General features: G+C 36.9%; 1 protein-coding gene across 1 annotated transcript in view; it reads right to left on the bottom strand.

The window, feature by feature from the left end:
- The window catches only part of kiaa0825 (KIAA0825 ortholog), a 144,078-nt gene that overhangs the window by 103,219 nt on the left and 23,653 nt on the right, over positions 1-17,206 (bottom strand). Inside the window, exons 5-9 of the mRNA XM_016527977.1 lie at positions 15,696-15,866; positions 13,608-13,693; positions 12,986-13,195; positions 5,722-5,987; positions 3,923-4,073 (exon numbers count right to left, since the gene is read on the bottom strand). Of these exons, the coding sequence (XP_016383463.1) occupies positions 3,923-4,073; positions 5,722-5,987; positions 12,986-13,195; positions 13,608-13,693; positions 15,696-15,866 (884 nt within the window). The remainder of the gene's footprint in view (positions 1-3,922; positions 4,074-5,721; positions 5,988-12,985; positions 13,196-13,607; positions 13,694-15,695; positions 15,867-17,206) is intronic.

Below are 17,206 nucleotides of genomic sequence, written 5' to 3'. Positions count from 1 at the left end.
GTAAATGTCCTACCGTAAATATATCAAAACTTCATTTTTGATCATTAATATGCATTGCTAAGGACTTCATTTGGACAACTTTAAAGGCAATTTTCTCCATGTTTAGGATTTTTTTGCACCCTCAGATTCCAGATTTTCAAATAGATGCATCTCGTCCAAATATTGTCCTATCCTAACAAACCATACATCAATGGAAAGCTTATTTATTCAGCTTTCAGATGATGTATAAATCTCAATTTCGAAAAATTGACCCTTACGACTGGTTTTGTGGTCCAGGGTCACATATAATCCAAAATTCATTGTGTAAATAATCAAGTTTAAATTAAAAACATGTTTTAATGAAAGTTTAAGTGTATTGTAAGTTATTTCTGCACTTTTATTAAAACAAATTATGACACAATACTCTTTTTTTAAGTTAGTGCATAACAAGAACGAGAAGCCTGATCTACAAGGTCAGACTTCTGTCGCTGAAATGCTTCAGAATTTTGTGATACTGTACATGCTGAACAGCTCAAACAGAGAAGCAAGAATTAGAAACAATTCAGAAAAGGCGAAAATGATAAAAAGGACGAGAGACCCTTGTTTCCTAAGAGGCTAATTACTTTCAGGCAAAGAGGAAGCAGCATTAGGAGTTCACAGTGTGACCAAAGAGAGATTATTAACAACCATGTACTACATCTCCTAATGAGAGCTGGGACGTGGTCCACCAGTGAGCCAGGGCTAAGTCAGCCATAGAAAGAGACACACAGGGCCATGACCACACGTCCGGACCCAGGGATTTAGTGCTAGTGACTGGGCCTCTGGAAGCGCTTGGCCCTTTGGCATTTGCTCAAGAGGAAGTGAAATGGAAGGGTGAATGGAAGAAGGCAAAAGAGAGGTGGGGGAAGAGGGGATACAGGTCAACAGAGGAGCAGACTCGCAGAGCCAGCCGCACACCTGCACACAGCAGGCCAGTCTGCCCCACAGCCCCGCAACGGGCGGATGTGTGCGTATGTATCCGTGAGAGAGCGTATGCGTGCACGGTTATCTTAATGGAGGTAAGGTTAGGGCTACACTCTTCAACACACAGATGGTTGAGTCTAACGCTGCCTCAGGGCACCACAAGCCCCATTGAAATGACTAGAGGAAGGGTCATTATGAGAATGCTAAAGCTAGAAAATCTTTATAACTAGCAATACACCCAAGATAATTTTTCTGATTAATATCCTTATGCTATTTAATATAAATATCAATGATTCTTATTTGGTCTGAAAATTCTGGTCTGTTTTTAATTTTAATAAACAATATTTAATTCTTTAATTTATCAGCAACTGCAGCCGAATGAATTCAAAATGCTTACAGCAAAAAGTACAAATCTGGTTTAAAATAATATATATATATACACACATACAGCGGGTAAAATAAGTATTGAACACGCCACCATTTTTCCCAGTTAATATATTTCTAAAGGTGCTGTTGACATGAAATTTTCACCAGATGTCGGTAACAACCCAAGTAACCCATACATACAATTTAAACAAAACAAATAAGTTCAGAAATTAAGTTATGTGTATTGTCACGGCCAGCTCGTTCCGGACCATAACATAAAGATGATCACACATACAAACGAATATTTCAGTAGCAAAATTATTTATTTAAAAGAAAAAACGGCTGATTACAAAAACAAAGAAAAACACCAAAGTCTAGGGATTGAAGTAAATATAAACGAAAACAATAATCCAATGGGGTAAAGAACATTGACAAAAGAAAAGAAACCCCAACAAAAAGAGTTGGAGCAAAAGACTTCTCTGGAGAATGATGTTCCACCAGAGGATGTGGACTGAGCAGATCAGGAAGGGACATCTTTTATACTCTCCGCCCATAACGTCTCTAATTAGCAGTGACAACACACGTTGATGCTACACTGCCCCCAGCAGGCAGAAAAGGGAAAGACAGGGTCGTCACAGTATTAAAATGGAATGACACAGGGAAAAAGTATTGACCTACTGAAATTTATTTAATACTTCGTACAAAAGGCTTTGTTGGTAATGGCAGCTTCAAGATGCCTCCTGTCTGGAGAAACTAATCGCATGCATTGCTCAGGTGTGATTTTGGCCCATTCTTCCACAGAGTCTTAAAATCTTGAAGGTTCTGTGGGCCTCTTCTATGATCTTTAGTTCTTATTTTCTATTAGATTCAAGTCAATTTATTAGCTGGGCCATTCTAGCGGCTTTATTTTCTTTCTCTGAAACCAACTGCGAGTTTCCTTGGCTGTGTTTGGGATCATTGTCTTGCAGAAATGTCCACCCTTGTTTCATCTTCATCATCCTGGTACCGTAGGCGTTGGGACTGAACCGGCTAATATTAATTTCCGCTGACTAGGGGCATGGTTGCTTTCTATTTACTGATAGATTTCAGCTTCCAATTTATACATGCGCACAAATTTCATAATTTACCCATTATTTGTTTATATATTATTTTATATCTAAAACATTTTAATAATACAATTTAATTAAAATCTTCATTTAATTTACATTTCATTAAATTAAATAATTTTTGGATGATGATGCAAACAAACAAACTGTTGAATGAAACTTGTGATTCAAAATGTTGATTAAAATAGACAGTTTAAATGAAATAAGACAAATTAATTAAGCTACAAATTCCATATCTAATGTAATTAAAAATAAATAGTTTTAGTTTTAAACAGCTTTCCCAAATAATCCTTTGTCTTCCACTGGTCAACAAAACAGATCCCCAAACCAAACCAAAACAAAACAAAACCACAAACCAAAACAAAACAAAACAAAACAAAACAAAACAAAACACAAAACACAAAACAAAACCAAATTACAACATTCACAATGCCAAAATATATTGCTAAAAAACAAACAAACAAACAAAGCAAATCACAAATATATAGCGAAAATTCAATATATTGGCTTGCCTTGCCCTAATGTGTATTCAAAAATAAATAAATAAAAAAGGAAGGAAAGACTAGAGTGTTTTACATGAACACATACTGATTCTACTCAATTTGTCAGGCTGGCTGAGACTGGGATATTTGTGATTGGTTACAAATGCGCGCAGCATCCTCAAGCATTTTAAATAAGTGAGATGTTTTGAATGCGTTTATAAAAAATGCTCTTTAGTATGGCAGCACTGAGGCTGGATGTACACACCTGACTCCTTTTATGACAGCCTGAGAGAAGTCAACTAAATAGTCAAGGACAATGTGCAACAGCAGCATGCAAATCCAAGAATTTAAAAGGGAGCCTACTTAAGAATACAATAACACAATTTATCATTTATTAACCAATGTCACAGCATTTCAATACAGATACACTTATGATTTGAATGTGAATATGCTGTGTGATTTAACCACAGCTTTGTCCTTGAGCACAGTATAGAGGTACAGGATGTTTTGTCTTCCAATAACCTAACCCAACCCTAAAGAAATGCCTTCAACAGGCTTACACGTAACATGAGCTATTATTGAAATACTGCTAGAAAAGCTACAGCCATCTGTACCTCGTAAAACGGGCTGGGGTCACTCCAGTAGTGGCTCTCGGCATCCTGTAGTATACTAGCGGCACACACATGGACGCAGTAGCTGGTCAGGTGATCGTGCAGGGCTGCCGGACAATGTGCAACAGCAGCATGCAAATCCAAGAATTTAAAAGGGAGCCTACTTAAGAATACAATAACACAATTTATCATTTATTAACCAATGTCACAGCATTTCAGTACAGATACACTTATGATCGGAATGTGAATATGCAGTGTGATTTAACCACAGCTTTGTCCTTGAGCACAGTATAGAGGTACAGGATGTTTTGTCTTCCAATAACCTAACCCAACCCTAAAGAAATGCCTTCAACAGGCTTACACGTAACATGAGCTATTATTGAAATACTGCTAGAAAAGCTACAGCCATCTGTACCTCGTAAAACGGGCTGGGGTCACTCCAGTAGTGGCTCTCGGCATCCTGTAGTATACTAGCGGCACACACATGGACGCAGTAGCTGGTCAGGTGATCGTGCAGGGCTGCCATCACATCCTGGCTTCTCTGAATGGGCAGCAGAGTTAGAGGCCTGAGGTTGGAGACATCAAAGACACAAGGTCTGGTTTAAGGCAAAAGAGGTGTAGTTTACAGGTCAAAAAGACACTAAGTGATTAATATCAGCAAATGGCTCCTATTATTACCTGTCAATCATTCAACACCTCCTTCTTCCTCCCCTAAAATTTCCTCATTCCCTCTCTTCAAATACAAGGCCACACAGACAGTCTGATACCCTTTTTTCTATATGTCTCTCTCTCTCTTTCTGTCGCTCATTCTTGGCTTTAACTTTACAAATACATAGGCAAATATTTCTGTCAGAGCGCACCAGCTCACATACGTCTCACTCTGGTTCTTTACAATCCAATTACAGCATTTTAGTAAATCTGGCATCCATCTGACAGGCTGCCTGGCCGGGGAAACCTGGGCTTGACAAAGTGTACTATAAATCGTGAACTTTAGCAACGCTCACCCTCTCCAAACACTTTTCATTTTATGTACAAATGCACAGGTCAAACCCAAGCTGAGATTTTTTATATACCGTTTTATATTCGATTTTTATCATCCATAGAAAGATTTGAAGTTATTTATGAAATCAGGGGTACCACACCATAGAGGATCAGGCTTCATTGTCATTCCTTGCACCACATCCACTACAGAAAAAAGGTGGAAATAAGGTATAGTTTTTGAATCATTGATTAATGTACTTGAGCCAAACATTAAGATCTTCATCAAGTGTTTATGCATTTGAAAATGCAAATACATGCAAATAAGAAAATGTATAACATAAAATGAAAAGGAAAATGTAAGATTTCACATTAATATTCTGGCTAAAAGTTTTTTTTCCCTTCTTGTTGTCATTATAATTAGAGTTTAAATTATATTATATTGCATATATGTATATAAGCATAAACTACATTAAATCTTGATTGCTTTTGGCTTTAAAAGTAAGAAATAAGATACATTTTAAAATATATATATATATATATATATATTTTTTTTTTTCTTTCTGAAAACAAGTCATAATATGTCTTAATTTTGCTGCCGGGTTTTTTTTATTTTTTTGCAGTAATGACAATTTTGCATTCAATTTGATCTTGTTTTAAGGTCTCAGCTCTTGCTTTGGTCCCACTTTATATTAAGTGGCCATAACTACTATGTACTTACATTTAAATTAATCATTTGATACAATGCACTTATTGTGTACATACATGTTTTACATTGTATTTATATTTAAAAAAATACCTGCATGTAATTACATCTGTAATTCATTTCTGTAATTACATTTAGTAATGCGTGTACATAGTTACACTGTTGACCGTCCCCTTACACCTTAAACCTACCCATACCACCAAACCTGTCCCTAACCTTACCCGTATCCCACCTCAATAGCAGCAAAAGTGTTTTGCAATACAATATGAACACAATAAGTACATTGTACTTATTTTTTGATGTAAGTACATAGTAGTTAAGGCAGAAGAAAGAAATTCAAACAGGTTTGGAACAAGATTAATGAGAGTAAACAATGACAGAATGTTTATTTTTGGGTGAACTATACCTTTAAGAAACTGATTTTTATGCAGTGTATTTATACTTGATCTAGCTGTAGTCTGCTGAAAACATTGTATGTTCTATAATGGACATACATGAGTTTGGTGCTTTATAGAATGAGTGTAACTCACATGCGTGTGGAGTCTCTGAGCTGGCTTTCATAGTGTGCGAGTGTCTGGTGGATGTACACACTGGTGGTCATCAGAATAGGCAGGTTCTTGAAGGGAGCTGAGGCCGGCACTTCCCCTGCCCTCTCCTCTAGTCTGGTCAGTAGGAAGGAAGTCACACGGCCACACACCTCCACGTAGCTGGAGCACACGGGCAGCAGGCTGTTCTTTCTAAATGCCACAGCCAGAGGGTGAAAAGCATCCATCTGCTCCACAACATCTGCACAGAACTGGAAATAAAGTGAATATGTGAAGTTTCTCGAATGTGTTTTATAGACAATCAATACTTGATAATAAATGTACCCCTCACTTAGTTCATTCTTTTGTCCTTACAATATTTTACAATAATAAAAACAATTAAACATATCTAATATGCATTATTTTAGTTTATTTTACATTATGTTACGGGCCAGTTTTTCCAGGAAATAAAATGGGGAAGAGAACAGCTAGCTTGAGAAACATCATAACATAACATACTGGAGCACATAAACAACCTGCCAGGCTTTATCTCCGACACTTATGGATACATTTTTAAAGGTAAAGAACTTCTTTGGTGCAACCATACTGTTATCCACACTAGACAGGCTTCCTTACTATCATGACCATTTGGTAGAATTATTTGCAGATAGTTGTTGTGAAATAACTCTCAGGTACTCCATCCTTTCCGTCTTAAACCAACAAAAAGCATTCAATGCTATACAGTAAGAAATTCTTTATCATACAACCCTCAAACTTCCCTTTTTGAAGACCGAAATTGCATTTCAGCAGCTCACACAGCTCTACCATATGTGAACGGACTAGCATTTATTGTAACCGAATCATCCATGCCGATATGACTGTGTGAGACGTTCAGGGCCATTTTCTGATTCAAATACCTGCAGTTCCCCTCCTGTGGCGCCTGAAGAGAGAAGCAACACTTATCTCATTTTTCCACATTTGTCCTGCAGGAAACAGGGAATCGGCACTGGTATTTTCTCTTCAAAATGATTACGAAAGTGTGTGTGCCTGTTACATCTGCCTTACATTGCCTCAGGAGGCACGCAGCTTGAAAGGAAGACCCCTAAGGGTTATTGCCAAAAAGAGGCAGCCCTGGAACAGAACATACACCAAACTTCCTCCACCTATATTTCTCCTACCCTTGACAAATGAAGACATCATTGTGGATCTATCCCCATCTAGCACTTCCATTTCTCCCTTTCTCCATCCCTCCTTCCAGCCACACGTGTTCAATGCAGATTAGCAGTGACGGCAGCGAATCTGGGCATGCTGAAGAGCCAGACGCATGTGCTGGGTTCACTGTCGAATTTATACACCTATAGAAATGAGTTACGATGCCGGCCGATTCGAGAGCAGTAAAATATACGTGTGCATTGTATATATCTCCCTCCACTCCACCCTTGCCCCCTTCCACAGGGAGTTACTGTGTCCCAAGGCCTCTGCGAACATGGACAAAAAAAACCCAGCACATGTTAAACCGAAACTTTCCCAATAGCAGGTCTATCAATCAAGCACGAACAGGCAAGAGAGAGGTGACTTCATGCTTCTCCACTAAACTTCAGCATCTGCATTACACAGTCTGCAGTGTCACTATGTTCAGGCACAATAGATGCAGCACTGCAGGGTACTTATCATGATAGTAAAATTTCACTGTTCACAATACAAGCTTCAATACCACAGAAAAAACACCCTCCTTTATCTAAAAAGTTAATTATAATAAATTATATTTGTAAAATAAAATTATTATAGTTTATGATATTAACTAGATAAAAAGACAATGTGACCTCGTTTGATTTTTTTCATGTAGTTAGTAAGTTTTAGTAACTATTAAAAAAATACAATATTAAACTAACTAAATGTTAAATTAACATGTTTTACAAAATACTGCTGGAATTTATAAATTACGTTTTTATAATTATAATATAATATAAAATAAAATTATTACAGTTTCTTGTTATACTAACCATAATATTATATTTATTATTAATACATTTAATGAACGTAATCATTTTAATAAGCTGTAACTATAAATTAAAAATAAAACAATGGCATGCTCCATGTATTTATCAATTAAGTAATTACAATATCTAAGGTAATTAAATAAAAAGTGAGTAAAAAACGAATTATCATTAAATTATAATTATGACACAAAATTATTATAAATGTAAGTATAATTAATAAATATTATCAAACTAAATTAAAACAATGACGTGTCAAGTATTTATCAAGTAAATATTGCTTCAAGTTACAACAATTACAAGTACAATAAAAAAAAAAACTGGAATAACAGTCAAACTTAAATAAAAAACACTGAGGGGTTTTCTTTTTTTCCCTAATATTGTTTTATTAATATTAACATCATAATAGTCAGAGGCAGGTCTAAGGACTAAGACAAATATTTTCTAGTGCTGGGCAACGATTAATCGTGATTAATCGCATCCAAAATAAAAGGTTTTGTGAACATAATATATGTGTGTGTACTGTGTATATTTATTATGTATATATAAAGACACACACATACAGTATATATTTAGATAGATAGATATTTATATTCATATCATTTATTTTATATCTAAATATATTTAATATATAAACATAACATGTTTTTCTTAAATATATACATGCATGCGTGTGTATTTATATATACATAATAAATATACACAGTACACACACATATATTATGTACACAAAAACTTTTATTTTGGATGCGATTAATCGCGATTAATCGTTGCCCAGCGCTAATATTTTCACATCTGATTTCCCCTGTCTGTTCACATCACTTAAGTCCAAACAGTGTTTGCATTCATATCCCATAAAGATTTGGCACTCTGTATTTATACTAATACAATAACTGGTAACATTTTTTTTTACCAGTGCTGCTTTTGACATCCCAAAAGCATCCTGAGAGACCTTGCCAAACCGGAAGCCCCTACAGGCTGAACAGGTCTTGAAACAAACGGCCGACTGGACAGCGAGTCAATAACAGGCTGAGTGTTGTTGTTATAAGCTTAGCGGGAAGTGTGAGAGAGATGTGGGCGAGAATGCAAAGATTCGCCCCAATCTAAGGTGATGAGGACCCGAGAGGTGTCGGTGAGATTTATGGCTTTCTAAAGCCTGCTGCTCCGGTTCGGAGAACCCTTAACTAGAGCAGATCAAAGATATGGATTCCAATAGGACAGCCACCGCAAGGTTATTTCTCAGCAAAGCTTTAAAACATTTAAGAGCTCAACTCTGCAGCAGTCTTCTTGCACCTTTGAACAGTGCTAAATCCTTCTCCTCACACAGGGTTAAGGACGATCGTCAACACGAGGTGGTCAATAGCTGGATGGCGGTTTCAGGTTGATAAATGATTCGCTGAAATATTATGCAGACGGGAGGTCTGGCGACTCGGAGAGTTCGAAAACAAAGCATGAATGTATGAATATGAATGGCTGAAATATTGATCTCTGTAATGCATCTGGACTGACTACGTTCTGGCTAAGTAAGGCCTGGGCTAGCATAACGCTGCCTACTTATGGGCCATGGTGACATGTGTCAAAAAGAAGGGGTTTTGAGACACTCAGAGCAGCAGAGAATGCAAATAAATGCACATGCTAACCTTTGAGATGAGGGCTGCTCATTCTGAAGCACTGACCTACACGTAAATGTGTTGTACAGGTCTTGAGTGTGAACAAATTTTGACACTTGTTAGTGATGCGGTTCCTGGGGTGTCAGCAGCATGTAGCGGCATCAATGAAATGGTATGGAAATCAGATATGAACACAGACGTTCTAAATTTCATGAGCAGGGGCCATGTTGCTCAAAAGTGTATTTTTTGTTGTGGACAAAGGTTTAAAACAGGTTTGCAGGCAGAGGTCAATACTAAACAATGTGTGAAAAAGTAGCAATATGAAAACCCTCAAAAAGCATTTCCTGTATAAATACACTACTGTTTAAAAGTTTGGAGTTGGTAAGATTTTTTAAGGTGTTTGAAGTCTCCTCTGTTCAATTTAAAAATAACTGGTTTCAAAGTGTAATTCATTCCTGTGATAACACTAAATTACTCCAGTTACTTCCGTATCACATGATTCTTCAGAAATCATTCTAATATGCTGATTTGGTGCTCAAGAAACATTTCTTATTATTATCAATGTTGAAAACAGTTGTTGCTTAATATTTTCCTGAAAACCTTGATACATTTTGTTCCAGGATTCTTTGATGAATAGAAGGTTCAGAAGAACAGCATTTATTTGAAGTAGAAATCTTTTGCAACAAGTTTTAGTCTTAGTAATTTACTGTATTTTTTGATCAATTTAATGCATCCTTGCTAAATAACAGTAATAATTAAAGGGGTCATGAACTGAGAAATTAAAATTCCCTTAATCTTTCGATATATAAGAGGTCATTGTTCTATAAAAACAATCTTTAAATTTGAGAACTCAAAACTTTCTCGTTAGTCTAAAAACAGCTTATATTGAAGCCAATCTGCCAAAACGACAGGTTGTGGAATGTGCCACTTTATGACGTAGTAGTGTGGCTAAACTTCGCTTCAGCCTCCTCAGAAATCAACGCCTGCTTCTACATTGCTGCCTGTTTAGCCCCGCCCACCAATTTGTGTAAAGTAGTGTAAATAACGAGAGAGGCAAACACGGGTCTATGTCAGTAAGAACTCGGTCCTTTGTTCGCTTTATTTTACAGCGGATTCGTTTACAAACAAGGCACAATTCAACACAGGATTTTCAGAAAGATTGAAACTAAAAGAATGCTGTGTCAATTATATTGGATCCGACAGTAATGTCGCAAAACACACAAGTGTGAGTAACTGTTTTTATTATGTGGTCACTATCGCTTTGTCTGTAAAATAGATAGTTTGATATGAGTATTTATGTGTTTTAACCTAAATCACAGCAGCGTCCATCTGTGAAGGACATAGGCTTTCAAACATACACAACTTTTAGCCAATCATAGCAGTGGGCGTTTACTTCCGAGTCTACAATCCGCCACGCCTATTCAAAGGAGCGTTCCAATGAGGGGGGTGAAAACAGGACAGAAAATAGCCTATGATGGGTTTTTTTATATAAAAATCTTGATAACATTATAAGTGGACCTCAGAGAACAGTACAAAATAATAAAAAAGGCAGTTCATGACCCCTTTAAGCATGGTACTATATAGCTGCTGGGGTCTGGCTGGTTGCTAAAGTGTTGCTAGATGGTCACTATTTTTAGTGGGTTTTAGCACGTTGCTGTATGGTTATAGGGTGTTTTTGGTGGTTGATAGACTGTTGATTTGAGGTGTTGATAGAAGTTGATTGGAGTTATTTTAGCACATTGCTGTATGGTTGCATGTTGTTTTCAAGTTTGAGCAATAGTAATAATGACACTTTCCCTAGTAAACACCACTTATTAAAATCATTTAACCCTTTTTTTGAGTTGAAATCTTTCAAACATACACAACTTTTAGCCAATCATAGCAGTGGGCGTTTACTTCCGAGTCTACAATCCGCCACGCCTATTCAAAGGAGCGTTCCAATGAGGGGGGTGAAAACAGGACAGAAAATAGCCTATGATGGGTTTTTTTATATAAAAATCTTGATAACATTATAAGTGGACCTCAGAGAACAGTACAAAATAATAAAAAAAGCCAATTAAAAAAAGGCAGTTCATGACCCCTTTCCTTCCAAACCTTCCAACGGTAGTGTACAATATGAAATGAAAATTAAAGTGTGTGTGTGTGTGTGTGTGTGTGTGTACACTGTAAACTTTGCTTAAGTTTCATTCAGAAATATAACCTACAAAACTTTTGTCTATTGTGGACATCTATGTTTTTAACAAGAAATAAGGGCTGGTGCAGGAGGCATGCAGGGGCTGAAACACCTGCATCCTATCCCAGCTCAGAGGCTGTCCTTTGGGGCTGTGATGGCTCATCAATCTGCCTGATCTGCAGCGAGTGGAGCTTGTCTCAGACGGGGACCTCCGTGATAAGGGATAAAATGAGGCAAAACACTGAGCCGTAGAGCAAACCCACAGGACCAGAGAGGATCCTGGAGCCACGGTGCCTGCTCAGGACGAGCAGACATGTCATGTCACTGTGAACCAGTGGAGTATTTCAAAAGAGAAAGAAATATTTTCAAATGCATCACAAATACCTTCCTCTACAACTCTGTTCCAAAACCTAGTGACCTGCCTTGAATTGACTTCATTCCTGAGAAGATGCATCCTAATCCATAAGATACTTACTTAAAGGTTTGCAGTACTCAGACAGAGAACAAGAAACATGAAACACAATTTATTCCGACAGAGTGTGACAATAGCATGTTTCTAAGCTTAAAGGAGAAGAGTTGTTGCCATGCCGTTAAAACTAGGGGTGCACGAAAACATCTATTTATATATGAATCACGATTCTGTCTTTTAACGATTCTAATGGCTTCACAAGTTTTAGAATCAAAGGTGATTATTTTAAGACAATTGCTGGATTTAGCTGGGGAGAACTTGGACAATGCAGAAATGGTGGCTCATTTTTTAGGCACCAGATCGATTCGACTGGTCTCTCTTTTTTTAATGAATTTGAAATCTATTTTCACAGTAGAAGAGAGCCTAATGATAAAAGACAATTTTTCTGGAGCATCTGTGCCTGATGAAAAGAATTTTTTCCCTTGTCTAATGCTTTCACCAAAGTTGGATTTGTAAAGATGGCTGTGAAATAAAGTTCTGTTTCAAATTCAAATTCTCTCTCTCTCTCTCTCTCTCTCTCATTCAGACCATCAGCTCGTCAGCTCCAGTAAACTGTGTTCCAATGATACATCATTGTTTACAATACAACCGGAGCACATGCCGCTGAGGTGAAGGGCGGAACGTTTAGGCGCGAATCTAGCTAATCACAACACACTAGGTCAGAAAACCAAGCCCATTGCGTATTTCTGAGGGAGGGGCTTCATAAAATTAGGAAATGATTTAACATATGTTAGACTGCACCCCATAAACACAATCAAGCCTAGAAAAAAAGCAGTATACCACCCCTTTAAAATAAACATAAACATACTCTAATAAGCATATTAAATATTAGTTGACTATTAGGTATAATTTAATTTAATTACATTTTCATTGCTACACTGATTTTTATATATATATTTTTTTTTATTGGGGTCAGTAATGCGCTTTTTGAAAGAAAATGATACTTCTATTCAGCAAAGATTACATTTTTAAAAATAAGAAAATATGATTATTCATTTAATATATAAACCACTGATGTTACCTTGGCCACCATCATGGGAGAGTCTCTTTCTAGGCCATGACTATGGGTAACAGGGGTAATGAGGATGTTGGCAGAGCACAATGCATGTGTGGCTTCCTCCTGCTGCAGATTCTTATTGCAAATGTCATCCAGCACCACCTTCACACAGTGAGCCATCTGAGGAACAAGGTCTCTGAATGCAGCCCTCCAGCCAAACTCAAGGCACACCACCTGAACACACAAGCAACACAAGTATTGTTGTTGGTCATATGGGAATATATGTTAATGGTTTCAAAATAAAACACGTATTTAAAGATATTACAAATGTTATAAGGTTATAATGTATTATTACAAGCAGAAAATCTAAGCACTTCTTGCTCATGCAAAATTCACCAATGATATAGTGTAGCCAGGGTGAAATGGGAGGCTTTTCCTTTTTTTGTTACTAGTATTTTTTCCACAATATTTAGGGTTAGAGGTTTACTGAAATCCATAACCCTGAGTTACAGCAATAAAGACAGCAATAAAAACACATTTAATAAATGTCTGCATTTATAAAATGTAAGGGTTCTTTTAAATGAAAATGAAAAATGTGTTTTACAATACTTTCACCATTCGTGATTAAATAAGGGATGTGTATCACCTCTGTGCTTTGCAGCACAAGATCAGTAGCGGCTTTGTCTTCTGCTGCCGTCACCTCCATATCATCCCTGACCTTCTTCAGGACCCCTGCATGGAAAAAGCAAAAACACACACAATGCATCTACAGTAAACTGTCACTACAGCTTTACCAAAGGAAATGTGCTCCAAATCCTCTAATTTCCAGCTCATTAAAAACATTTCACGCAGGAATATCTCATATGTTCCGTTAGCATATTAGCATATGCATTCACGCTCTACATGGTGCCTTTGGAAAATAAGTCAATATGTGGGGTGCCAGGGTCAGGCTAGGCCAACATATTAAACTCCTCTGCTCTGTGACGACCTACAAACAACAACGTGATTCGCCCAATAAAACGGGGAAAAAACTAAAAAGCGGACACAGTAATTGCAACAGTAAGCTTTGTTAAATTCAGAGGCTTTGGAGTTGATTTGAACCCGATAGCTATGGCCATATCTGGGCTAATCCATGGAAGGGTTATAGGGAGGATAAGTGTGCGTGTGTGTGCGTGCTTGTTGTGGGCAAATTAAAAGTGCATGCATCAAGGCCGCATTTTTCTAATCAGACGCTTCGGAAGTGAGACCCCGGGCGAGGCAATTTAGTTGAAGAAGAGAGAGAGTCGAGCCAGGCGAAGGAGAAGAGAAGCAGCCGGCATGTCACTTTTTGACCTTTAAGCCCATCTGATGAATTTCTGGTAATTAAGCCATTTGATTGGCTGAATTAATGATTTGGATAACTGCCCTTTAAAGGCTGTTTACTTCTCAGTAAATCCAGTCCTTTTCTGCTTGTCCTGTTTTTTAATGTAACCTTTACAGAAATTACTATACGCACCAGTCACTTTCATAGCAGAAAAAAATAAATGAAAATAAATTTCCTGCCTCCTCAATTTATGTGTGTAGAAGCATGTTTCTATATACAAAAAAGAAACACACACACACACACACACACACACAGAGAACGGTAAAAGAGCTGTAAAGAAAGGCGAGAAAACTCTCATTAAAAAAAGCATATGTATACAAGGTAGCGCTACAGGCCACCAGTCTGGTCTCATAAGCTGCCTGTAGAGATGTCGCTATTATAGGCAGGAATTGGAGGCTTGTCGTATTTAAAGGCTCCGTCGAGCACAATATAGCTCGAGGTTTTCCGCTCCCGCGGTGACAAATCATTTCACATGTCAGATTTGGAGCAGACTGTTGTCACAAATCTTGATCGGCTGCCATTTATTTACACTATGCTGATATTCATCGGAGAAAAAAAACAACAACCATATATCTTGTTGACTGGCATATATCACATTCAGTCTGAGAGCAACATAAACCACTTATCTGGATCTGTATATGTTTTCACAGTTGCTTTAGGGGGACATTTGCTTACTATGGTTGTTTTGTTGATTATGAGATTAAGAACTATAGTTTTTAAAGGGATATTGTAGATCACTAAAAAATTAATTTTGTCATCATTTACTCACCCTCATGTCATTCCAAACCTAAATGATTTATTTTCTTTTGTGAAACACACAAAAAAAGTTTGGGGTTGGTAAGTTTTCTTAATGTTTTTAAAAGAAATGTCTTATGCTCACCTATGTTTATGTGTAATAAAAATAATAAACATTTTCTATTTCAATACATTTAAAGCTGAATTTTAAGCATTACTCCAGTCTTCAGTGTCACATGATCCTTGAGAAATCATTCTAATAAGCTGATTTGGTGCTCAAAGCACATTTCATATTATCAATGCTGAAAACAGTTCTGCTGCTTAGCATGGAACACTTCATTTTATTTTTCAATCTTAGATGAATAGCAAGTTTGATAGAATTGCATTTATTTTATATATAAATCTGTTGTAACATTAAGCATGTATTTACTCTTATTTGCTGTGACAACACTGGACTACACTTTATGTTTCGAAAGGAATTCGTTCAAGTTTTGGAACGACATGAGGGTGATTCAATTGATGACAGGATTTTCCCTTAAAACTGGACTTTTTATGTCTCACTGACCTGTATCTGACAGATTTGACTCTAGTATGCATATGTGTGTGAAATTTTTTGTGATGGTTGTTAAAGTGTACCTTTGCCACTGCATACTGATTCTCCAGCGCAGTTAAGGAAACCCAGATGGGTTGCCAGGTCCTCCACAGTTTGTTCCAGCTCCAGTAAGGTGTTGGTCAGCTGGGTCAGGCACCTGAGCTGATGGGAGGTAAGGCTGAAGCTTCGCCCTCTCTCGGGAGGATGCTGAGGAGCTGTAGACAGAACCAACAAAGAGCCGGTCATGGAAAAATGTTGACAGACATCTTTGCTGGAAAGAACAGCATATTTTTTGTTGCGGTTCTGTGGTGGAGCTTTCAACCACCCGTTCTGCTGAGACCATCACAAACTTCAAGAAATAGTTGAAGACACAACTCTTCTGCGAGCACTTAAATAAACCACAGCCATAAACAAAAGCTATAAATTAGCTACAAATATTTTCTTCATTTTTACTACTCTAGCTTACTCTTGGCATCGGGTACTGCAAATATTGTTGGTTCTTGAATGATTGTTTGCGATGGTCCTCACTTGAAAGTTACTTTGAATAAAAGCACGTGCTAAAGGATTAAATGTAAATACATGTGAACTAGTTTACCCATCAAGACTTCTTTAGTCAAACGGCTAAAGAATGACTACACTTGTCAGACAGAGTAAACAGATACATTTTGGATGGCCATGCTAGTCCACCACCTTAACCGGCACCAAACCAGCATAAAACAGTAATTGTGCACATATTTGGTTTGTACAAGTCAAATGCTATTTTGTTTTTAAAGATTTGCAGAACTCTACACACAGACAGTTTCTTTGGGTTAGGGATTTAGAAGGTTGAAATGTAAGCACATCAACATGAGTCCAGAAAAGTTATGCGACAAAACAGCTTTCAATAAATTCTCTATTGGTCCATTTCATACATTTAAAAGTCTTTCACAGGATCTGTCACTGGTAAATAATCTAGCATAATACAATTAAATGTTACCAATATATATACACACTACTGTTCAAAATGTTGGAGTAAGTAAAGCTTTTTTATTTATGAAGTAAATGTATTATTTTTATTATAAATTTTTGCCTACAAAACCACCACTGGCTCTGCACCCATTTACCTAAATTCATTACTTCAGGCTTATGTGCCCTCTAGAAGCTTGTGTTCTGCAAGTGAACGTCGCTTTATTGTGCCATCCCAAAGGGGCATAAAATCACTTTCACGGACTTTTAAATTAAATGTTCCCTAATCGGCTAAAAACACGTCTCTTCCATCTTTATTTGACCCTCTAACTCTAGCAATCTCTATTCTAATTCTATTCTTTCAAAAAAGTTGCACTCTATTAATTTACTGCTTGTTTTCTTTTAAAAAACTAACACTAGCTTTTCTAATCTTTTTGTATTCTATCTATTTGTTTTCTTTTTATTTATTATCCGATTAACAAAAGCAAAAAAGGCCTCTAACACTAGCTTGCTCTATTCTTTTTCTATTCTATCTGTTTTCTTTTTATTTATTATATAGTTTTAAAAAAACCTTGCTACGTGTACTGCGTTAAGCTAACTGAGACTTGTT

This window comes from Sinocyclocheilus rhinocerous, unplaced genomic scaffold, assembly GCF_001515625.1.
Source record: "Sinocyclocheilus rhinocerous isolate Xijiao unplaced genomic scaffold, SAMN03320098_v1.1 scaffold62, whole genome shotgun sequence".
NCBI lineage: Eukaryota > Metazoa > Chordata > Actinopteri > Cypriniformes > Cyprinidae > Sinocyclocheilus > Sinocyclocheilus rhinocerous.
Note: the sequence above shows the minus strand (reverse complement) of the source record. Positions and strands in the feature narration are given on the sequence as shown.